The sequence below is a fragment of the Artemia franciscana genome, chromosome 7 (genome assembly GCF_032884065.1).
Source record: "Artemia franciscana chromosome 7, ASM3288406v1, whole genome shotgun sequence".
NCBI classification, from domain to species: Eukaryota; Metazoa; Arthropoda; class Branchiopoda; order Anostraca; family Artemiidae; genus Artemia; species Artemia franciscana.
In genome coordinates, this window is record NC_088869.1 from 9,957,643 (window position 1) to 9,983,196 (window position 25,554).

The following is a 25,554-nucleotide window of genomic DNA, read 5'->3' on the forward strand; positions in this document are numbered from 1 at the left end:
TGGACTTGCTTGAATAATCAAATATTTAGAAAAGACCCAATATGAAAAGACAGCAAATTGTCTAAAATTGTCTGCCGTTAGAACACAAGAGACAATGAGAATCCATATATAGAAACCTGCCACGTGCCGAGTGCCAGAGCCCGACGGCGAGGCCACCGGGCTCCCGGTATTATATATATATATATATATATATATATATATATATATATATATATATATATATATATATATATATATTGAGCATCTGCAAAAACAGGTACGATTTTCTAGGGTAATGCAGGGCTGGCTGTTTACTGACAGAGGATTTTGGACTGAAGAAAGAGCCAAGGCATTGTTAACTTCGGTTCCTTCAGGAAAAATGATAGTACTGGATTTGAACTCAGATGGTTCACCCTTTTACAAAAAGTTTGATTCTTATTATGGGCAACCATTCATTTGGAACACTTTACACAATTTTGGTGGAACATCAGGAATGTACGGCTATTTGGATTCCATAGGGATGGTAATTGTTATTTTTGTTTTTTATTTCAGTTTTGGACTTGTGTTACTCCATATGAACTCCAATTTGAACTTTATTAGGACCGCATTTATAAAATTAAAACGAGGGGGGGCTCAAAAGCCTGAAAAAACATTTTTGTCGAACTGATGGAAGATTGGTAGTTTTTGCTCCTTTTTAAGTACCTTTTCGAACTGAAGTAAGACAAAATTAAAATTGTTTAGGAGATGCGAAAGTTCCCAGGCCTGTTTTTTTAATATCCTTAAGCGATAGCAACGATTCTATTCTTTTTTATTTCAGGCTCTTTTTTTCACCCACATTGGAATTTGAACTTAATTTGAACCCAATTTTATAACAGTATAAATATGTAAGTTATTTAGAAGATTTCTTTTTCGTTTTGGGAAAGGTAGGTAAAAGCAAAAAAAAAAAAACACTTTTTGACAAATTCTTTGAAGATTACCGAATTTTGCATGTTTTAGATATTTTTTTGAACTGAAATAAAATTCAAACTAAAGTTAAACTAGAATATAAGTGTTCAAATATAAAAGTTCTAAAAAGATAAAAAAAAGTATAGAAATATCAAAGATGTCCGACGATTCCTGGCTAAAAAGATCTTCGCAGAATAATAAATACAGCAATTTAAAGGTTCAAAATAGGAACATTTTCTGACGGGTCCAAAAGTGCCTTCACCTACCTTTACAAAGCTATTCTCTTTGATGTCGGTTGTTTTTATTGTTTTTTTTTTTTTTGTGTGTGTGTGTGTGTGGGTGTTTAGGATTGAGGCAGACAATGGTACTAGTTGCACCTTATAAGCTTTAACTACTAACAAAAAAAATTATGCAAGTTTCTAAAAAAATATTAGTATTTTCTAGGGTTCGGTCCAGCTTAGGGTGCTTGACCATGGTGGTTATAGTGGCTTTTTTTTATCTTAAGCTGTCCCCGTTTTTGAGGGGATTAGAAACTCTAACGAAAATCTTGAAAATCTGTTTTTTCAATCAATTTTTCTGTTGTCTTTTATCGTTATTAACGTTGAAACTGGTTGTGGACAAGAAATTCGACTCTTGGTGAAACCTAGCTTTGCACAGTAGTATTGGCTGCCAGTTCTGGCCTTTGAATGCTACGGCCATAAGTGCAGAAAGGGCTTTGATGTTAACCCTCATTTATGTTTTACAAAGGGCTAAATTTGTTTTATTCTGTAATTTTAGACAAGATAATGACACATCGTCGCTGTCATGGTTGCAGGAATAGCTGCAACGTACTAAAGAATGAACCAGTATAGTACTATAGTTATAATAAATAAATAGTTATAAATAAATAGTACTATTTATTTAACTATAGTACCTAAAAATTAAATAAACGTGTTGAAAGAAACTGGCTTGTGGGGAAAAAATGGTCATTTGTTGCTGATTCAATTATAATAATTATTACATTGGATAGTCTGAAAAGTAAAATTTTATTTTAAAAACTAATCTTAGGTAATCTTAAGAAATAGCCTGAATACCGTCAAATATGGCGTTGGATCGAAACAAAAAGTACGCTATTGGAGTTTCCATTGCCGACAACTATACAGAAAACTACAACCCCCTGGCTCAGATAAAAAGGAAAATCACTTTCTTGCATAGTGATGTGTCCTCTTTTTTTCAGTGAAGAACTTTTAAGGGCTCATTTTATAAATAGATAGATAGATACATGTTTATTTACAACAAGAATTAAACCATATAAACAAACAGCGCAAATGCCTAATGACATACTTAAGTGCGTGGTGTATCACCAAAAAAAAAAAATAATATAAAATAATAATAATAATAATAAAAAAAAAGAAAACCGTCATCACTTCAGCTTAAACTAATGTGCGCTTCTTACGGAATCCAAACTTCAACACTCGCAACGGAAAAGATTACGGGAGACTAGCAACATGATTTCTTAATAACTTCAGAAATTCTATCATTACAATTTCTCATAGCTATTGGGATTGAATTCCAAACTTTCGGACCAGTATGACGCAAACTAAATGCTGCTCGCACCGCTGGCCTAATTTCAAAAGAGAAATCAGTACTATGAGATGTTGGGGAATTGTGAATTTGTCGGGAATAATCTTAGCTAGAAAACTGCTATATCTAGCACCTTTGTAATCATCAAAACATAATATAATTTTTGACAGAAAAACGGCACCCTTATTACGCTTAAAGATCGTGTTTGATATTTCGACACTTTTAATGTAATTGCCAAAAACTGTCAATATTTTTATCAATATATTTTATGTATTTTATCAATATTTAATTTATATATTTATCAGTACATATTTTATCAATATTTTTACGTCCAAACACGGTATATTAAAAGTTCGTATTGTGGGCAATATTAAACTGAAGCCTACAATCGCCGTGTTGAACTTTGCACTAGATTTGATATAAGCATTCAAAATTAAGTCTTAGATAAAATGTAATAAACTAAATTAAAATTAATTTTTTATTATTTCCAAAATTTGATTTCAGCCACAAAAGGCCATAAATTTTTCGAGCATCAAAACAGAAACGAGTATCAGCAGGATGCCCGTTTCCAGGACAGCCATTTTCTAAAAGTTTTTTTCTAAAACGAGCATCAGAGTTCGAGAAATAAGGATTGGTTTCTTCTTTGATACCTTTTTATTTTTATCTTCTTAATTAGGAGTTTTCTATTCTATATATAATTTATAATTCTTTATAAATTAGGTTCGTACTGCTGTCTCACGATTATGAAATGATGCTTCATTTTTTGAATATCCATAATTTTTTTCAGGTGCAGGGGGGAGGAGGAGTAAAAACGAACGGTGTTTTACAAAAAAAGGATACAAAATCTGCTTATATTCATTTTTGTTCATTTTCATTAATTTTATCCAAATTAGGACTTGAACTGAGTATGACTTGAGTAAACATAATCATCAGAATGATCGAAGTTTGATTGAGGAATTCTCCTGCTGACCTTCCCTTCGAGGGCAGCTGAGCAAATGGTTTTTGACAATTATTTGAGGAGTTTGAAAATTTGATATACGACTTTTGGACGTAGCAGCAAGAATATGTACATAAATGACAATTGATTTGTGGAACGCACCTTTAGCTACAATACATCTAAAATTTTCTCATAGAATGTTATCTAGTATTTGTTGGCCCTGCTAGATTTGTAGTAAATTTCTAAAATCAGTGTTTTGGCTATTTGTTTTCTTTTTTAAACTATTTTATTTCGTTTCTCTTATTTTATTTATATATATATATATATATATATATATATATATATATATATATATATATATATATATATATATATATATATATATATATATATATATATATATATATATATATATATATATATATATATATATATATATATATATATATATATATATATATATATATATATATATATATATATATATATATATATATATATATATATATATATATATATATATATATATATATATATATATTACTAGCTGTTGGGGTGGCGCTTCGCGCCACCTCAACACCTAGTTGGTGGGGGCGCTTCGCGCCCCCCCCCAAGCCCCCCCCCCGCGCGCGCAAACCGTTACGTACCATATTAGTTACGCGCCCCCCGGCGTCCCCGTTGTTGTTGTTTCCCTGTATCCCGGTCGTCATTTGTGTCCCGGTGTCCCAGTCTGCAATTTCTCTTTGAGTGTCGCGGTCGTCATTTATATTCCCTGTGTCCCGGTGTCCTGGTCGTCATTTTTGTCCCGGTCGTCATTTGTGTTCCGGTGTCCCGGTCTGTAATTTCTCTTTGAGTGTCCTGGTAGTCATTTATATTCCCTGTGTCCCGGTCGTCATTTGTGTCCCGGTGCTTTGTTGATGGTGATTGCTAATCGAACATTCTTTGTGTCCCGGTCGCTTTCTCTTTGAGTGTCCCGGTCGTCATTTATATTCCCTAATAGATCTGAATACAGATTGTTTTTCCCATGGACAATTATATGTTGCATGTATTTATATGCACAGACAATGGGACAGCCAAGAATGTTGTATATTCGCAAGTTTTACGTAGTTAAAAATATATATATATATATATATATATATATATATATATATATATATATATATATATATATATATATATATCTATATTAACAGGTGGGACACAGGGACACTACTACAATGGCGCGTAACTAATATGGTGCGTAACGATTTACGCGCGCGGGGGGGCTTGGGGGGCGCGAAGCGCCCCCACCAACTAGGTGTTGGGGAGAGCTAGGTATATATATATATATATATATATATATATATATATATATATATATATATATATATATATATATATATATATATATATATATATGTTTTACTTCCTGTATTTTATCTGTATTTATAATTTTTGTCTAACTACTTACAGGGAATTATTGAAGCAAGATCATATAAGAATAGTACACTAGTTGGAACTGGTTTAACAATGGAGGGTATTAATCAAAATTACATTGTTTACGACTTTACTCTAGATATGGGAGTTAGAGATTCAGTAACAGATGTAAATCACTGGTAAGTACAATTATCTTTTTCTATGAGTAATTTCTATGTTAATTGCATAACATACTTATGCGCATAAATCTTCTAGTGTTTCTTGTTATATTTCAGTCCAGTCACGGTATAACTTCAACTCTCGTTCATTAGATATAGAGAAGGTATTTTGAGGTATATCTGAAGACTAGTGAGAGAGAAAAAGACGGGTTTATTAATGTAAATAAACAAAACAAAATACCCAAATGGCCCGAAGCAAAGCTTCTTTGGGCATACAACCCCAATACATATACAATTAAAAACAATACGAAAAAGGACAGGAAAATGAAAAGAAAAGAAAGGGAAAAAAGGAAAAAGAAAAGAAAAAGAAAAAAAGGAAAAAAATTATTCAATTACCCTGCATTTCGATCGATACGGGATTACATTTTAAAAACGACAAAACAAAAAGAGACTAAAACCATCTGACCAGTATCGACTAAAACAAAACCAACATCTTGGCTGCACTTCAGGTCCACTCAACTGTCAAAACCATAAATATTAACGTAAAATAGCTTTAATTCCCGTCGAAATTCACGAAAATTATCCATGTATCTCAAAGTCGTAGTTAAACAATTCTATGCATTTGGTCCTAGATGCCGAATAGAAAATTGAGATCTACGGCTAATAGCAAGCGGACGACGAATTATACTGGACTGTTTCGTAATATATGTATGAATATCAAACAGTTCGTGATAACGAACTGTAGTAAGGAGCAACCCGGCTCAATAGTAACCGAAACTCTAAAAAATGGAATTTTGATACCAATAATTACATCAAAAGAATCGCACTTTAATGCTGATTTTAAATATATAAGTTTCATCAAGATCAGTTATACCTATCAAAAGTTATTTGCCTCATTTTAGAAAATAGGGGGAAACACCCCCTAAAAGTCCCAAATCTTAACGAAAATCACACTATCAGATTCAGCGTATCAGAGAACCTTATTGTAGAAGTTTCAAGCTCCTATCTACAAAAATGTGGAATTTCGCATTTTTTGCCAGAAGACAGATCACGGATGCGTGTTTATTTGTTTTTTTGTTTGTTTTTTTCCCAGGGTGATTGTATCGACTGAGTGGTCCTAGAATGTCGCGAAAGGGCTCATTGTAACGGAAGTTAAAAGTTCTAATGTCCTTTTTAAGTGACCAAAAAAATTGGAGGGCACCTAGGCCCCCTCCCACGCTCATTTTCTCCCAAAAGTCATCGGATCAAAATTCTCAGATAGGTATTATATTCACCATAGTCGAAAACGCTAATAACTATGTCTTTAGGGACGACTTACTCCCCTGCAGTCCCCGTGGGAGGGGCTACAAGCTACAAACGTTGACCTGTGTTTACATATAGAAATGATTACTGTGAATGTACAGACATTTTCAGGGGGATTTTTTCGGTTTTAGGGATAAGAGTTGAGGGGGGGGGGTTACGTGGGGGGATATTTCCAGGGAGAAACTTCTCATGGGGGAAGAGAATTTCAATGAAGGGAGCGCAGGATTTTCTAGCATTATTTGAAAAAACAAAGGAAAAAATATGAAAAGTTTTTTCTACTGAAAGTAAGGAGCAGCATTAAAACTTAAAACGAACAAAAATTATTATGCATATGAGGGGTTTACCTCACTCTTTACGCTAAAGTATTTTTAGTAATTTCAACTATTGATTCTACGGCCTTTGTGATTCAGAGGTCATTCTAAAGGAATTGGGACAAGATTTCAGCTTTAGTGTAAAGAGCGAGGTATCGACGACTGTTCAACCCCCTCATAGACGCAATTAAAACATGTGAATATAGAAGTTCGTTAAGTAAGTTAATTCGTAAGTTACGTATATTTTTTACCACTGAAAACGTTTGTAAAAAATTAAAGGTTCTAGTTGCTTTTTTAAGTAATCCAAAAATTGGAGGGCAACTAGGCCTCCTCCCTCGCTCCTTTTTCTCAAAATCTTCCGATTAATTGCTATTAATTAATATGCAAATTTCGTTTTAATTATTTATGTGCGGAGAGCCAAGATCAAAACATACATTAATTCAAAAACGTCCAGAAATTAAATAAATTTTTTTTTTAATGAAAGTAAGGAGCAACATTAAAACTTAAAACGAACAGAAATTACTCCGTATATGAAAGGGGCTTTTCCTCCTCAACGCCCCGCTCTTTACGCTAAAATTTCTTACTGTTTTAAAAATAGAGTTAAGAGAAAGAGTCAAAGTTTCTTACTGTTTTAAAAATAGAGTTAAGAGAAAGAGTCAAACTTTAGTGTAAAGAGCGAGGCGTTGAGGTGGAAAAGTCCCTTTCATATACGGAGTAATTTCTGTTCGTTTTAAGTTTTAATGTTGCTCCTTACTTTCATTTAAAAAAAACTTGTTTTTTTTTATTTAATTACTTCCTAATTCAAAAATACTTTTAAAACATATTGGATAACAATTTTGAAAATATTTATATATATACAGGATTCGATAAAAAGTAATAAGTCTTGCTAAAGGCAAGATTTAGCAATCTATATACCTCTTTTGTACCGAGTCTTTAAAACCAATACCGCATAACACTCTAAGTGCTTTATTCTGCAAAATTCGAATATGATGGAGATGAAAAGGAACAAACAATACACACAGTGTACAATACAACAATACAGTGTCCTTAAAATATATCTTGGGAAAATATAAGTCAACTTTCTTTAAATGCCAACATTCCTAACGAGTTAAAACTAATAAAATCTAACTCCTGGATATCTTGTGCAATTTGTTCTTAAAATACCCATATTAGCAAAATTTAGTTAATCTAACCAAGGGTAATAATTTGAGCTCCTACTATACAATAAACAGCAAGATTTACTATAATTCAAATTAAACTTATTAAGCTTCATCCACTTTTGTACAAACTCCAGACAAGAACTAATACGACTCAACAACTGAATTCCTGTTTGTGCAGCCACAGTTAAATGAGTGTCATCTTCAAAGCTGGGGACAATAACTTTTTCCCTGTCACATCCAAATTAAAGATCATACGAAATCATATCAAAAGTTCTGCATAAATCATTTATAAAAACTAGAAATAATAGGGGACTAAGAACAGATGATTAAGGTACTCCAAATTTAACATTGCTGACTGAAGAAACGTTATCCCTTAGTTGTACATATTGAGTTCTTTCTTTTAAAAACGAGGACAGTAGTACAAGAAATGGTCCTCTAAAACCGCAATTTAGTGGCTCTCCAGAAAGCGGCATGCTAGAACAAAAATAGAGACATTTTTAGATTGCTAATTTTCTGCTCATTTTAATGGTTTTGTTCTCGCTTTTGACACTTGCATCTGTAGTCCCCTCCTACGGTCTCATATAGTTTTAGGTTATGTTAAGCAGTTAACTAAAAAATGATGAAATTTTTACGTTAATGCGCAGCAGGTATCGGTTAATCATATTTCCTTGTTTTCCTCCATTTTCCTCCATGTTTTTTAAGTCATTTTTGACCTAGAATGATTTAGTATGTCTGCTTTGTGTTCTTTTGACCCTTTGTTCTAGCATATCTCTTTGTTTTTGCCCAATGTATGGAGATCGAGAGAAGTACTTAATTATTTTTTTTTCTTTTTTTGTAAGGAATTAAATGGACTGAGGGAGGAAATTTTACCGGGGTAGTACGAAAGGGAGGAATGGGGGATTTTATATTAAGTGATAGATGTTTTATAGGGATGAAGAAATTGGGAAGTTGGTGGGTGCAGCTATGGGACGCAGTCTTTTCTTCAGTTTATGTATTTTGCAGAGCCAAAGAAGTCCTTATTTGTTTTGAAGCCTCCCTTTTGACCTCTTCCCACCACATTCAGGAAGACCCGCTTTTCTTTTGGCTCTGCATGGTTGGCCGAAAAAATACAGTTTGACAATCTTGCCATCCTTCAACCGTAAAACGTTTCCTAACCGTCTCAGCCTTTCTATCACTATAACTCCAGAAAGTTGCATCAGACTGCATCTTTCATAGAGCTTAGTGTTTGAAATACGGCTGGTCCGATGGATATCTAAAACTATCCCTAGAGAATTTCTTTGGAAAACATTTAACAAATCTCCCTATGCCTGTTGAAGCGCATGCGTTTTAAAACCCTTCTTGACTATTGTCATTACCATAGCTTGCCTTAGCTTGCAATATTCTGAACTTGGTTGGCAGACTTATCATGCTGTGCTTCCATTTTTTTCAACTGTGCAAAAACCTGGGCCTTAGCTATTCTATTCTTACATCTTCACGCATCCACCATCATTACAACCCAGTCAAGAAAAGCTATATATATATATATATATATATATATATATATATATATATATATATATATATATATATATATATATATATATATATATATATATATATATATATATATCTATATATATAAAAATAAGTTGTCTGTCTGTCTGTCTGTGGATCAGGTGACGTCATGTTTCTGTGTTGACTGACGTCATGAAATTAGTTGTCGTCATTTTTGCTTTGACGGTGACGTCATTAATGGTATTTAAGACATGCGTTTTTGCGTTCACGCTGCTGATAGAGAAAGTAAGAAAAGAAAGCTTGCCGAGGAATCACAAGAACAGCAAGAAAACAGGCTTGCAGCTGATAGAGAAAGTAAGAAAAGAAAGCGTGCCGAGGAATCACAAGAACAGCAAGAAAACAGGCTTGCGGCTAAAGAGCGCAAAACCGCGCAGTTAGATGAAAATCCACCAGGAAAGCGAGAGTCAAAACATATCAAAACTGAAAATGATAGCGATGATGATTGGGTTTGGGATTTTAACTTGGATAAGGTCATCAATGCCTACCAGATTTAAGTTAAAAAACAAAGGTTCGGCGATATGTACTTCATAGTGACGCTGAAAAATAAAGAAGAAAAAAAAAATGAAAAATGTAAAAAACTAAAAAGAAAAAACACTCAAAGATAAATTACAGACCGGGACACAAATGATGACCGACAAAGAGGGAATATAAATGACGAACGGGAACCTCAAAGAAAAATTACAGACTGGGACACCCGGACACAAATCACGACCGGGAATATAAATGACGACCGGGACACAGAGACACAACTACAACGGGGACGCCGGGGGCACAGGCGGGATATATAATTGACGACTGAGACACAGGGATTGTTTGAATAGAAATTACTGACCGGCACACAAATGACGACCGGGACACTGGGACACAGGGAATATAAATGACGACCGGGACACTCAAAGAGAAATTACAAACTGGGACACCAGGACACAAATGACGACCGGGACACAGGGAATATAAATGCTATTTATATGCACAGACAATGGGACAGCGAAGAATGTTGTATATTCGCATGTTTTACGTAGTTAAAAATATATATTTATATCTATCTCTATTCACAGGTGGGACACAGGGGCACAGCTACAATGGCGCGTAACTAATATGGCGCGTAACGACTTACGCGCGCGGGGGGGCTTGGGGGGGCGCGAAGCGCCCCACCAACAGCTAGTATATATATATATATATATATATATATATATATATATATATATATATATATATATATATATATATATATATATATTTATATTTATATATATATATATATATATACATATATATATATATATATATATATATATATATATATATATATATATATATATATATATATATATATATATATAATATAAAATATTTATCATGTTTATTTTTTTTAATTTAAATATAAATAACTCTATTTATATTTGTCATACTTATATTATTATATTTCCGTTTATATATTATATTCTACATTATTATTGTTATTATCATATATTATTATTATTTTTCATATTATTAGTCTTCTATTAATTTTCAAACCTAGTTTTGCATCCTGAACTCTCAAAATCTCCAAAAATTTATTCATTTTACTAACTTTTTTACCGAGGGTAATTAATAATCTAAGTATGGGAGGATTTTACCGTCCTTATTTGATTCCGTGCTCTCCCATTGCCTTTAACATTGCTTATTTTTCAATTCCGCTTTGTCGTCCCAGAAATAAAATCTTGCAGATGTATCTGTTAATAAGATTTTTTCGCTATTTTGGCAGGTCTTTTTTGCTTTCATTTTTTCACACCGACACACAAAGACAAATTCCTAGCGGGCTAAAAGTTTAATTTTGACAGGACAAGCTACGATTTTGAAGTTTTCGCCTTTTTAATGATGCTAAAATAAATCTTGATTTGTATAGAAGGTTCACAAAAACCACTCTTTCCTTTTCAATTTTTTTTTCTATACGCAGCAGAATTTAAGAAAGCCTGACATGGATATCAAAGTTGTTTTCCTCTAAATATTTATTCACAGTACTTTGCTTCACTGCAATTTATATATTTCTACAACAATGTGCGTATTAATCAGTTCAAATGGCTAAGATGTGTTTCTCAAATTATTTGTCGATAAAATTTTAAGCCACTGCAATTCATTTTCTTTCTGCAATAAAACACGTATTTCTTGGTTCAACAGCTATTATTTGCTAACTTCTCAAAATATTTATCCATAGAATGTTGAATTATTTTAATTTTTCCATATTTAATTTTAATTTGATTAAATAATAATAATAATAATTATAGATAATAATAGAATTATAAATAATAATAATAATAATAATAATAATAATAATAATAATACTAATAATAATAATAATAATAATAACAATAACAATAATAATAATAATTAAATAATAATAATATTTAATTTTTTCATATTTAGTTTTAATTTAATTATTTAATATTTGTCGGTTCAAATGTATGTTCATGTTTCTAATTTCCTTTACATGGTCAAAAACTATGCAACGCAGAGGTACGGAGAATACAACGAATTCACCGACAGAGCTTGGTTATTGCTAAAGGTGTGTCCATTTATATAGAATTTAAATTTGTGTTTTTTCTAGATCAGATTTCTTGAATCCTAGTTAGAACAAATAGTACTGTTAATAATAGTGAATTTAGTAGTTTAGGGTTAGAATAGTAGTTTAGGGTTAATATAAGTAGTTTAGAGTTAGTTAAAATAGTGTTTTAGGGTTAATAGTAGGGTCAACGCACTCTTTATACCACGATGCCTTTCCATTTTTAATTAGAATGAAATCAAAATAAAATTTTATGTGACTTACCATATTGGACTTCTTTAAAAACAATAGTGAAAACTATAAAAACTAAAACAATAAAAACTATAGTTTATGAAATGTGGGTTTTCCGTTTTTCTTGTTTTTTAGGTTTTGTATGCTTTCTCATCTTTTTATGTATATGCTAAATGGCTTAAGCTAGTTCTCTCCCCCCTCCATTTTTCTTCTGTTGATTAAGGCATCTGGATCTGAAGCCAAAAAAATTTAGACTCCTATTAGTGGGCTATATGTTTAAATAAGTTTTTTCCTTTCAACTTTCTTTGCATTTCTAAAAGTTTTACACGTTTTAAATATTTTCGTTTTTAATTAGTTATAAGATGGGGACCAAAAACTATATATACAAAATATAGGGTATGTAAGGAACGCCCGTGGAGCAATTATTTCATAATAACTGGAAGGAGGTCTATTTTCCTTTGTCTCTTTTTGCGTCACCTACAATATACTATGAAATGAGTATTAGAAACTTGAGTTAGAAGTATCGAATGAGTATGGAAACACAAGAGTGGAAACTAGCCTGCCAATGCCATCTAACATTTGCTGATTTAATCTATTTGTAGTATACCCGAAGCTATTGCTTACTTGTCTTTTCAGGTACTTTTAAAGTGAAATTTTGTCACGTGACCCACCAGCCTGGAATCAACTAGCCCAATTAACTTGCCATCATTTTCTCATTGTAATGAAGGCCTATTTTGCATTGGCTGGACTTTGATTAGAAATATTTTTTTAAAGCAAATAACTTATGGAATAATTATCGCTTAAAGAGACATTTCAGCGTTAATTTTACGATATTGCAGACTAACTATAATAAATTTATAATTTTTCTTCGAAATTTTCACTTTTTTCATTAAGTTGCCAGACGCCTCATTATGTATCCCACTAGTAGTTTTTAATTCCTATCCTCTGTCAAATTGTAGATTTCTAACTTTTATAAGAGTCCCGTACTTTTTTGGAATAATTCTATAGATAAGTGCAATTTTTTTCTAGTTGACTCAAAAAGTATGAAGATTTCTCATTCTCTTGAGTCGACAATTCAAAAATTGATACTATGCTAATACGACCGAGCAAAATGTAAATCAATCTAGAATTACAATCGTTAAAGGAGTTAAATGCTATAAATGACATGTCGTGTCGATTGAAATGCCGTGTTACGTCACGAAAATTGAAACCATGGAACCATGGTATAAATCTCAAACTACAAAAATCTGGTTATTGGGGACTTGTTTCTCAGTAATTCGCTGTTTTTTTTAGGTTGGACGGTGACAATATGGTTAAGCTGTATTTGTTTACCTGGCTGCAATTTTAGGGCAATTTAAGTCTATGCATTGAAGGCTCAGAACGCTTTTTGGAATTTTACTTATTTTTTTGTTGTGGTTGCGAGAAAGATTATTTGAGCCTTTCTAGTGAAAGAAAAAATATTAAAAAATATTACTGGCTGCTGTATAAGTTCAGTAAATATAGGCAATTGTGTAAGAATAAGAGGTGGCCCTATATTGCTATGGTGAGCCTTCAGTACTTACAGACTGGTAAGTGCTGCTGTTGCAGCACTTACCAGATTCCAAGATTGTATTGATCTTGGAGTGATTCCAAAATCGTATTGATTTTGATCTCAGGGAACTGTTATTTATGGTATATTAGTATATATAGTTCGTATAATTCTGTCGCTCTGTTGCTGTTGCAATTAAGATTTTTGGAAAGTCCTTTATAAAGTGAAAGGAAAAGTGTTTTGGTTGTTTGGAATCCCTTGGAGGGATCCCAACAAATTTTTATTCCTGGGGTGCTAGAAGAGGGTGGATGTATGCCCCCTTTAATTGTTTAGACCTTTTGCAGGGAAAATAGTTCATTCTTAAATACGTCAGTAACATAAGGTATAAATATATGTTCTTACTTACTCTTTACTCTAATAACTTAGTTTAACTATTTGCACTAATTCTTAATGTAAAAGTTTTTTTTAGTTAAAAATCATCGACCATAAAAGCAAAACATCATTTCTTCTTGTTTCCTGAAAATCTTCCAGTTCATTTTTATGGGACAACGTTTTGCTTTTTCCAGACGGTCACATTGTGTCACCACTATTGGGGGAAGGGGAGGAGATACTACCCCCATTTTCCCTTTGAAGCCAGAGGAAACTGTACTTAAAGTCCGCGTAGGCCAAACTTGTTGTATTCAAAACAAAATAAGAAGTAAACGTGTTTTCCTGACGTTTCCCTGAAAAAGTGGCGGAGGCCCGTCTATTCCCTCAAAAATTCGACTAGGGCCCCTTTAAGGCATTGCAGCACATCCAGGGCTACATACACACCGTGAAACAGGTGAAATAAGATCTTTGTGCCTTTCATGGATTAATTCCTGCATTAAAGAAAAGGACACAACCTGGCCATGCTTAACTCTTTATTTTGTTTTGCCGGCCTAATTTTTGTTGAGATGTCGGTTTTCCACATGTGTCAACATTTTCCAGCAGTCAACCTGTTTCTTCTGTCTAAAACGTGATTCCAGGCTTAAGCTGTACATATCCACTTTATGCAGATATAATATCTGTGATTGTCGCACTATAGTTTCTATAGTCGCACTATATGTCAACGAATATAACATTAGTGTACTTATCGGTTTTGTATTTGGCTTGGAAGCTTTATAATCATTTTTATTTATTTTGTAATATTATTATTTATTAATATATTAAAACATGGGCTGACTCAAAGCGGAAGTGATAGAAATTTCGGTTGTAACTCGGGTTAGGTCGAGTCTGAGTTGCAAAAGGATTTTTTCTTTTTTAAGGGTAGGGGGATACAAACAAGTTTAAAAACGTGTCAAAAGTTTGTTCATGTTCATTTTGTTACGTTTTTATAAGTCGGACAAACATTTTGGGGGAGGGAAGTTCTACCTCCCCCTGGATACGGCCTTGCATTTAACCAATGGTCAAACGTCTACGATTGAAAACTTAAAAAACTATAAACGTGGAATCAGAGCCGCATCAAGGTTTTTTTTTTTTTTTTTGGGGGGGGTACAAAAAAAAACTTGAAAAAACGCATACAAAAATCTGTTTACATTATTTTGTTACGTTTTTACGAGTCAGACAAACATTTCGGGATGGGGGTTCAAATCCCCTAAAGGATACAGCCTTGCGTAGAATTCTTTTAACAGCATAAAATTCAGAGCTGTTGATTTGGCAAATTATAGTTGCGATCGATTGGATTTGAACTTGAGGAGATTGCCTCTTCAGCCTAACTCCTCTACTAATTTACTTTGCTTTCAGTGTAGGACACAAGTCTGTGGGAATCTTCAATAAATGCGGTGCTTTGCAAAGTTCGTCTTAATATCTGCCTTTTTTTAATTGTCTCCCAATTCAATATCTCACGTTTTGAACCTTTTGTAGCCGATAGCTGTCATTTTCTTCTATATATCCCTCTCACTTGAATAAATTTGTCCTATTATAATTAAACTTATAATTAAATAATTAAATTTAACCAACGATCAAACGTCTGCGATTGAAGAAAAAAAAAATGTATAAAAATGGAATTTTTCTGAAAGCATAAAAACAAAAACAACTTAGAAACAATAGGGAAATTTTGTTGTTTCTCTTTGATATGGAAAGGTAGTTTGTTCGTCGCTATTTATGAAAGCATAAAATTCAGAGCGGTTGATTCGACGAGTAATAGATTTATTATTGTTTAATAATATAATATATTATAATAATAATAATAATATTATTATTAATAGTAATAATAATATTATTATTATAATAATAATAACATTATTTTAATAATAACATTATAATATAATAATAATAATATATAATTTATATTATTACAGTAATGGGATTTGAACTTATGCTTCTGAGATGTTCAAACATGCCTTCAAACAACATGCTCAGCTGTTTGCAAACTCGTGGGAGCTAAAGTTTAATAATAACCACGCCTTTTTAAAATCTGATTGGTTCACTCGTGCTCCTGTGCTAAAGTTTGGTAATAACCACGCCTAATAACCTGGCTGGTTCACCCGCTCTTCCGTGTTAAAGTTTAATAATAACCACGCCCATTTAACAAATGCCAAAAAAATAAAAACCTTTGTTTTTTTACAAACTTTTGCAACCCTGCTCTGCACAGCCTGAACCAAAGCGGCTTTAGTAGAAATACAACAAAATCACATGTTCGAAATTACTTACTTCATTAAATGCAATAATTTGCGTAGTTAATCTGCCCTTTTTATTGTCTGTCAATCCAATATCTGCCTTTGATAATTCCGATATCCATATTAACTTTTTTTTTTGGCCAAGCTTGCTTAGTAATTTATATTTTCCATACTAGCGGTCCCTTTATTCTAACATGGAACCGTCATATCGTGCAAGATTTCTGCCAATTACTCAAAGACCATCACTTGGATATGTTCCTTCGGTATGAGTTTTTTTTTATTTATGCTTATTTGTCTTTTTTCTTCTTTAGCGAAGCTTATATACGGGTTTGGCTGGAAGAGATGCTACGCTCATTCGACGCCCTAGCATGGACGCTTTTTCCCCTGTAAGTGAATATCTAACCAAAGAGAAATAGACTACTTTCATATAATCTTGTGTTAAAACGTTTGCTTCAATTTCAGTAGTTTTTGTCTTTGATCTATTTTAGCAAGCCTGTCGTATTATTCTTTAAATGTGTGGGAGAAAATGAAGCCCCGCCTTTTTAAAAACCTGATTACTTACTCGTGCTCATGGGCTAAAGTTTGGTAATAACCACGCCTAATAACCTTGCTGGTTCACCCGCTCTTCCGTGTTAAAGTTTAATAATAACCACGCCTATTTAAAAACCTAATTGGTTCACTCGTGTTTCTGAGTTGAGATTTGAGCCGATAAAAACCCAGTAAATTTTTATAAGTAAACTCTATTTCCTATGCCCCTGTAGTACCTCTAGTAAACCCCGTTTCTCTATGATCTAACCAGCAAAACGCTTTTTTTTCTTTTTTTTTTTTGTCGCTCTCAATGGTATGTAGCTTGGTAACGGAAAAAGAAAGAAATTCAGAGTTATTTTTAGTGCGGGATTGTTTTTGGCTGACACAGTGATAATATTTTCTGGCCATGTTAATAAATGTCTTAAACTATATACTAATTTTTAATATTTTCTCAGATATCCAAGGTTGTCAATTCTTAGGAATGAACAGGACATTCCATTTTTGCACAATTTTGAACCATTTGTCTCTGAAAAAATTTAAATGACAGTGTTTTTTTTTAAATAAAATTAAAGAGCAAATCCCAACCCTCTTAAATGTTTTTCCCACTCGTAAAAACGTAACAATAATGAATATACACAAGTTTTTGATGTTTTAAAAGTTTTTTTTTGTAAAAAAAAACTTTTTCCTTTTGTAAACTTTCCCTTTCCTGTGAAAGAGGAAAAAAACTTTCTCGGAAGTTTGTAAACTGCAAAAAGTCTATGGCTTTCTCCTGTGTTGAGTAAAATAAATAGACTCTCCGATCATTTCCAGAATTTTTTTTTTGGAAAAAAAAAACAAGAAAATTAGTAGACTGGGCCGTTGCAGCTGTGTTAGCTTCGGGTGGCTTGGTGCTGAATTGAGTTTTTAGCAGTAATAGTGGTAGCAGTTATCGTCATTTCATTTATATTAAAGAATTACAGTTTACAAGGACTAAATGGTTATTTTGGTCTCCTTCTAGAATGTATAAAGAAGTAGCAAAATGAAAATATTCTAATTCTGTATGTAGATTTCTTTTGACTAGTGTAGTGCTGGACTCGTGTAGAATACGGAATTATCCTCCCTTTAACTGGATATATAACCATCAAAAAGTTGAATACACTAATTTCTCACCTTCTTATTTCTCTTTATTTTGGGGAACTGTTTCTTGGTAGCGGTAAAAGATCCAATTCGGATCTTTTTTTTGTTATAGGAGCTTCGAGACAGAGATAAAACAATGTTCCTGAAGTCTGCAAACTCTCTAATCATTCTCAAGAAAAAAAAATCACATGCAAATTAGTATAAATAAGACGCAGGATTAGATTGGGAAGTTTTTCTCATGAAAGTTTCAAGGTAAAAAAAGAAATATTCCTTTTAACCTACTAAATAGAAAAAATAAAAATTAAACTGCCCCAATTCCGACAATAAAACTTTGATTATGTAACGTTCGACACGTATAGAAAACAGAATTTTTTCCTGGAAACAAGAAATCAAAAATTCTTTATCTTCTCTAAATTTCTAATAATAATTCTCCAAATGTCAACCTGAAAATTCTGATTCCAAATTTTTCGAAAAGTTCTTCTAATAAAAGTTTCAAGATTGATAGATTTTTTCTAAAATTTTGTATTTATATAGAGTTCAAGCCTAGAAGTAGGCTGAACAAATCCAGTAATGTCATAGACAAGGAAAAGGACAGAGTTTCCTGGAAGGTTCATTTGTCCATCTACTAGATGGGGTTATCAGATCTCTCGGAAACTTGATGTGAGATAAAAGCCACTATCATTATTCTGCTTTTGGGGCACCCTGATATAATTCTACCTGAGTAAGGAATTGGGGATGAAATCCCAAAATTTTTGCCTTCAACGCATCTACGAGAAAGGTTGGTAGATGCATCTTAAAGGTGCGGGGCAAACCCTTTAGGGGAGTAGGAAGGAGGAATATAAAACCATTTCTTCAGAAAAATTAGGACAAAATAAGTAAAATTTGCCGTAAGTAACAGCTAGGATACCAGTTACGGCTTCTCTGCTTCGGACCTAATGGGTCCTTTGTGAAGGGGAAATAGTGACTACATCTATGTGAATAGGGTATCGGATCTAATTCAATCTTGGTTGGAATATGATGAAGTGTTCTTTCTTTGCCTTTTGGTTGTCCAGATACGGCTGTACGCATTGCTAAACCCAGTGATTTTTTTTTTCGGGAGAATGGATTTTTGGTTGTCCCAAGAGGACAACTGTCCAACTTTTTTTTTTCATTTGGCTGTCTTTGGTGATGTTTGCTGTGATTTCCAAAGCTCTCTCCTGATGCCCTTGGCCAAAAAATTGGATTCAATTTAAACAACATTAAGTTGATATATTTTAATTAAATCCAATTAAAGTAAAATATTAGGTTAGTTGACCCCTGTCTGTAAATATCAGATAATTCCTTTTTTGGATTAAAAGCAAGAAAATAGAAATTGGATTCATTGGGTATTTTTGATTGATTAAAATCCGATTAAGTAACAATGAATTTACTTTAAATTGAACTGAATTCAACTAAAATAATTAATGAGAAGTAAGGTCACTTATTATAAGTTTCAGATTGTTCCTGTTTTGGGTTAAAAGCAAGAAAAAATTGGATTGATTAGAAAAGTTTTGTAATATATTTATATTTCAGAAGCTTGCAAATTTAATTTATATTTATTTAGATCTTATTTTTCTTCGAGGGAAAACTAAGAAATTTATTGCATGAAAAATATTAGGGCTAGCAAAAATCTGATTTCTTTTATTCTGCATAAAAGGACCCAGCAGAATCAAATATGTTAACTCTTGTTCTAAAACATGTTTCATTTTTTTATACTTTATTTTGTCTGAAGTTTATCTGGCCATATATAGGCCTATTATGTTCTTATTTACAAATTATCCACTAAGATACGTTGCTTTTATTGAAACTTTCAATAAGGTTTTATTGTTTCTTGAATCTTTAAAAAAACTTCTCTTGATTCATTAGTTAGTAGCTTTTTCAACCATTGTTTTTGTTACTTTGACCTTAAACTAGTTCAGTATAAATACAGAATATTTAGGTGACATCCAAATCGTGAAAATTTCACCGTTTTTGATTGGCTAATCCGATATACCAATATTGAAATTTTGAATCAAACTTGAACGTCGAGCACACTTGTATTTTAATACGTTAAGTGCAATTTTTATATGATTGTTTTTATAAGGCAGGCATTAACTTTCATTTTTTAGATTTTTTACAATGTTGAGGACGTTATTTTGGCATGGGATAACCTTTATGAAGTTTCCAACAAGTTCAAAGGTATAAAACCATTTATGCACGACTTAGTCGATGTATCAAGACAGGTTCTTCAGGACATGTTCTCGCTTCAATATTTATTTGTTGTTCATTCATATAAGCAGAGGAAAATGCATGATTTAAGGTGATACTTCTTATGACTTTGTATTTTTTTTACGATTACTTTGCAATTCTAGTATAATTCGTTTTTTTCGCTTTGATGATGAATCACCTCCCAAAACAATTTCCGTCGTCTGTACCTGCAATAAAACATCGGTTTTTCTTCGACATATCTATTTAATAGCGATATTCGAGGATGAAAAGAATTAAAAACAATAAAATATTCGCTTGATTGAAAAATTGACAAAGAGATGATAACATAGCTGTGATTTTGAATATCGAAGTGCCTCAAGAGAATAGTGACAAAGCGTCATTATTCACTTAGTTCAATCACTTAGTGATTCAAATGTGTCACTTGATTTAGTAAATCACAAAACTTAGTGAGTCCATTGGTACTTAGTTTTTCGCAGGGGTGTTCTTACTGAACCCGTTGTAGGGGAATTTTGGTTTAATTTGAAAGGAAGTTGCCATAACTAGTGCCCTATTTAAGTAACAAAAGAGATCTTGTCTCAGTAAAGTGTGGTTGTCTGCCATTTTGTACCGCCAACCATCAATTTTTTTCCAAAGAGTCCAAAATTACAGCGAATAGAAACTAATAGCCAATTGAATTTTCCATATTATAAGACCGTATACAGGATGTTTTGCCCCCACCCCCGAGCTTTGTAAAATCGATATTTTTCAATCGCCAAAAAAGGAGAAGATCTCTTTTTAAAGTTTATTGTGTATATTTTTAAAATCTAAAAACGAAAAAAAAAATCCGAAATATGAAACTTTTTCTGATGCAATTAGAGAGCGAATTTGAAACTTCATACAAAAAATACGCATTGCTAGGCAGTTTATGAAAAATATATCTAGAAAATTAGTTCAAATAAACTGACTATTATTACGTGGATATTATTAAACTGAATGATATTATGACTGATTATTACCATATATTTGTAGAGTTCTGAAAAACTAGCACTTTTCTGAAAGCTGAGCTTGCTTCTTTTTTTTATAGATCTACAAGCTAGTTGAGGAATTTTCAGCTATTAAACTTGTTTTGTTGTGTCTGTTTTGTGTTTTCAGTGAAGTCCAAGTTCTATAAAATTCTAGAAATATAGGAAAATATCACGGGTCCGTCTATTTAAACCACTTTTTCAGATAAATGTTGAATAAACTAAAAATATTTTTTATTTGTTACATTCATACTTTAACGAATAAATAGCAGTTTCTCAGTGGTATTCAGTTCGTGTTTTTCGAATAGTTTTAGTTACAGGTCTATATACTTCATAGGCCTTATAGGCGTGGCCTCCTCCTTTACCAGTTTCTGCTTCTGACTTCTTCTCTCCCATAGGTTCCTCCCTTTCAATTCCCAAAATAATAGCATGGTCTCAATAGCATCTTCTCTCAAAAAGTATATCATAGCGCTGTCCCAGGGCATAAAAAATAGAAATAATTTATTTATTTATTTTTTTTTTGAACGTTGGATATGCACTTTGGTTTTGAGCAGGAAGACTTGAAAAATATACAGAAGAAAAAAGAAATATGGATTGCGCCGACTAGCTTTTCCGTTTTATCGATTGATTTACAAACTAAATCGATAAAATGGTAAAAAAATGGTAAAAAAAAAACTATTACAATTGCGGTAAAACTTAAGGTTACAGTGGCCAGTGAAACTTTGAGTGGCGAAACACGAGTTGACTTGCTGCCTAGAAACTTTTGAAATTGTTTATGGGAAGTGTTGAGCAATTTCTTACAATGATAACATGTGCTTCTGCTATTTTCCAGGAAAAGGCAAGGATTATTCTGTCTGAGAGAAAGGGTTGTTTAGAGACTAGTTACATCCAAAGATTAAACTGGATAACTGAACTTTGGACTGGTTTATCTGATCAGGATTTTTTGGGTTGGCCGTCACATGTTTTTTTGTTATTCTTGTTTTTTTTGGAGGGGGGGGAGAGTATTCTATATCTTTCTCTGAAAACCATCATTTTTTTTTCATTTGTATACATTCTCATCTGCAAACGAAAGAGGGCATTCCTGACTTTTTTGAAAGTAGATTAGAAAGTGTAAAACACTCTTTTAGATATGTCTTAGACGTATTAATTGATAACATTCAGCGGTGGAAAATATTTGGTTACTGTTCATATGTTTCGCAAAGGGAAACATAATAATAATTTTATGCTATAAAATTAGAGATTTATTGTTTAAGACCCAAAGAAATAATGGTGCTAAAAGACGGCAGTACCGGAAACTTTAGTAAAGGCCAAACCAAAAAGTGCCTGCAGAAAGAGGGGGGGGGTAATCTGTTTAACTATGTTCAGTATTTTTTGCATTAAGGTTTTAAATGACAAGGCATTTCTCAATCCATGGCTAGTACCAGGAAATATTGCAGTCATTTTGGCTGAGATTCTGTTATAGTTTCATCACAACATTCTACTCAACAGGAATTTTTATTTTGTTTTCCTTAGTCAATCTTTATTTTTAGACGATAGAGAGTTCCTTAGTGTACTCTTGGCATTAATCAGTAGCTTGAAATTAAACTCACTATATTACAAACGAATTATTATATTTAAATTATTAGAATTTAGCTTAGTCTTCATTCAATTTAAGGATATTCTTAGCGGTATAATGATTTTCAACTGAAGTCGTTAGTTTTTCCAACTCAAAATCTTCAGTTTGAATGTTTTGAAAGCCAATTGATAAATGAACTACATCCAACTGGGTATATTTCTCCATTCGAAAGATATGTTGGTATAGTTTTGCTAAAAGGGTGAACCTAAAAGTATACCATCTTCTCACGTCCTACGACCACTGACGGTTAGCCCTGAAAAAAAGTACCTTTGGTCCCTTGTTACGGAGGATACGAAAAATTTATTTTTGTTGATAGGGGCTTGAAACCTCTGACATGCTGACTTTGATCGTTTAGTTTTTGACTAAAATGTAAATTGTACTAAAATATTTTGACAAAATATTTCAACATATTTGAAATATTTTATGATTTAAGTTATAAATTATGTAAAGGTGAGTATTTATATTCTTGAATATAAGAAACGCAATATCTTGCTTATTGAGTAATAGAATAGAATATGATTTATTGGCTAAAATAGCACACAAGCTAGCATAAGCACGTCAGAACAATTATAATTACAATGATAAAATAAATGTTAAGGGATAAACATAGTTACAAAGTTAAATCAATTATTAAAATGCGAAACAAAATAGGGAACGAAAGAGTTTTTGTACCTCATTGTCAACATTTGGAGACACAAGTCAAGTTGAGTATTTGGAGCTCTACGAGCATTAAGTCTTGTATTGGGAAGGATTGGGGGGTTTTCTTTGAAGGGGGGAAGAAGACCTCGATGATAGTCAGAACTAAGGCACTTGTGCCCGAAGTTCATGGTAAGGAAGTGACGTCGTGATTCCAATGTAGTGAGTTCAAGTCTAGCCAATAATATACTACCTTCGTCATAAGTAGTATAGGACGTCCCCATTATAATTTTTATAGGTCTTTTTTGAATGCTTTCAATTTTAGAACATTGGGATTTGGTCAGTCCAGGGTGCCAGACAGGGCAAGCATATTCAAGACAGGGTCTTATATAAGAACAATAAATTATTTTAAGGTTCTGGATTGATATGGAGAACCGTTTAAGAAGGGAGAAAGACCTAAGGAGAAAACCAACTGTTTTAAATAAGTGAAAAGAGTGAGATTTCCATTTAAGGTCATTGTCTAAGTGCACACCAAGTAGCTTAACCATGTTTAAATTTGGGATGCAAAGGTAATTATTGATTGGGGGTATATTTTTTAAAAAGGAGAATAGCATTAAACTGCTTTTCGGTATGCTCAGATTGAGTTTAACATTGGCAAGATCATTCTTTAAGTTGTTAATGAGTGAGTGAAGTTTAACGCCCAAAGTGTTTGAGGTTTGACAAAGGTTAAGTAATGTCAAATCATACGCAAATTTAAAAGTGTTGTCAAAGTTTGGTAAAACATTGTTAAAAACAATTAAGAATGCTAAAGGACCCAATTTAGTCCCTTGGGGTGCTCCACAGGAAATCGAGGTAAAACCTGATGAATCTCCGTTAGGGAGGACTATACATTGCTCACGACCAGATAAAAAACTAGCTACTGTACGTAAAACAAAATCTCTGACACCTAAAGCCCTTGCATTATCAATAACTGTCTGATGATCCAAGTTGTCAAAGGCTTTACTAATATCAGCAAAAACAGCCTCAACATAGGAACTACTTAACTCAAGATGTTTGAAAACAGTGTCAAGTATATAACATAAACAATGGGTGGTGCTATGATTCAGCCTAAAGCCAAACTGATTTGGGTTAATTTTATCTTGAATATCGTCAAAGAGGAAATTGTAAATAAAACTTTCAAAAGTTTTAGAGAAAATAGAGGTTTTTGATATTGGCCTTAAGTCAGAGGGGACTTTTGGGGTCTTGTTTTTCGGTATAGGTGATATAATAGCTCGTTTAAAACACACTGGAAAAATACCATCTACAAAACATTGGTTAAAAATTGCAGTTAGAGGTACACTTAAATAATGGGCACATTTCACAATCAATTTGGTAGGGATATCACCTGGGTATACTGACTTATTTGTATCAAGATTTTCGAGTTTAAGCTGGGTCTGATGTATTTCAATCACAGGAATGTCACTCACTGCACTATTGGCCAGCATATTTTGGAGTGGCGGGTGAGTTTTACAAGTTGAAGTAAAATAATCGTTTATGATGTCTGCACTCACTGGGTTGCCATTACTATCCAGTAAGAGAAACTTAGAAGAGACCTTTCCCATGAGATCTTGGATACATTTGTGGAAATTCCTAGGGTTAGAATACAGTAACTTATTGAGCACGTTACAACCATGCTCTTTTCTTGCTTTACGAATTTCACTAATAACAATGTTTCGAAGTTTTCGAGATTCCTGGAAAAATCCTTCCTTAAAGAGTCTATCACGTTCATTTATTAGGCACAAAATTTTTTTATTTATCCATGGTTTACAATTGGATTTGTAATTGACTTTTTTCACTGAAAAGGTGTCACAGTATAACTGGAAAAGTTCAGCTGAAAACTTAGAAGCCATTTCATCACCATTGGTAAAACATAGGATATTGGCCCAGGATTTGGAGCTAAGTTTTACTTTGAAATGGGAAATCCTCTCGTCAGTAATGGGTCTATATGAATAACTGATCAATGGTTTAGGGGAAAGGATGATAAAGGGGTCCAAAAGATGCATAGATGGTCACTTGCCCCTAATGGAGGGGCTATTTTCGGGGCACAGTAGTAATCTTCAATGTTGGTAGAAATCAAGTCTAGGGTTTTATCACTGCGTGTAGGTGACTTGACTACCTGGTCAAGACT

The 25,554-nt window shown here is 32.8% G+C and overlaps 1 protein-coding gene across 6 annotated transcripts in view; it reads left to right on the forward strand.

Annotated features, from left to right (window-relative positions):
- The window catches only part of LOC136028830 (alpha-N-acetylglucosaminidase-like), a 90,674-nt gene that overhangs the window by 56,174 nt on the left and 8,946 nt on the right, over positions 1-25,554 (forward strand). The window contains exons 9-13 of one of the 6 annotated variants that reach the window (XM_065706756.1): positions 271-502; positions 4,877-5,019; positions 11,798-11,870; positions 16,442-16,528; positions 20,036-20,226. In XM_065706756.1, the coding sequence (XP_065562828.1) occupies positions 271-502; positions 4,877-5,019; positions 11,798-11,870; positions 16,442-16,528; positions 20,036-20,226 (726 nt within the window). Of the gene's footprint in view, positions 1-270; positions 503-4,876; positions 5,020-11,797; positions 11,871-16,441; positions 16,529-16,576; positions 16,652-20,035; positions 20,227-25,554 lie in introns of all 6 variants that reach the window. The other 5 variants (XM_065706757.1, XM_065706758.1, XM_065706759.1 and 2 more) reach the window with 5 other exon arrangements.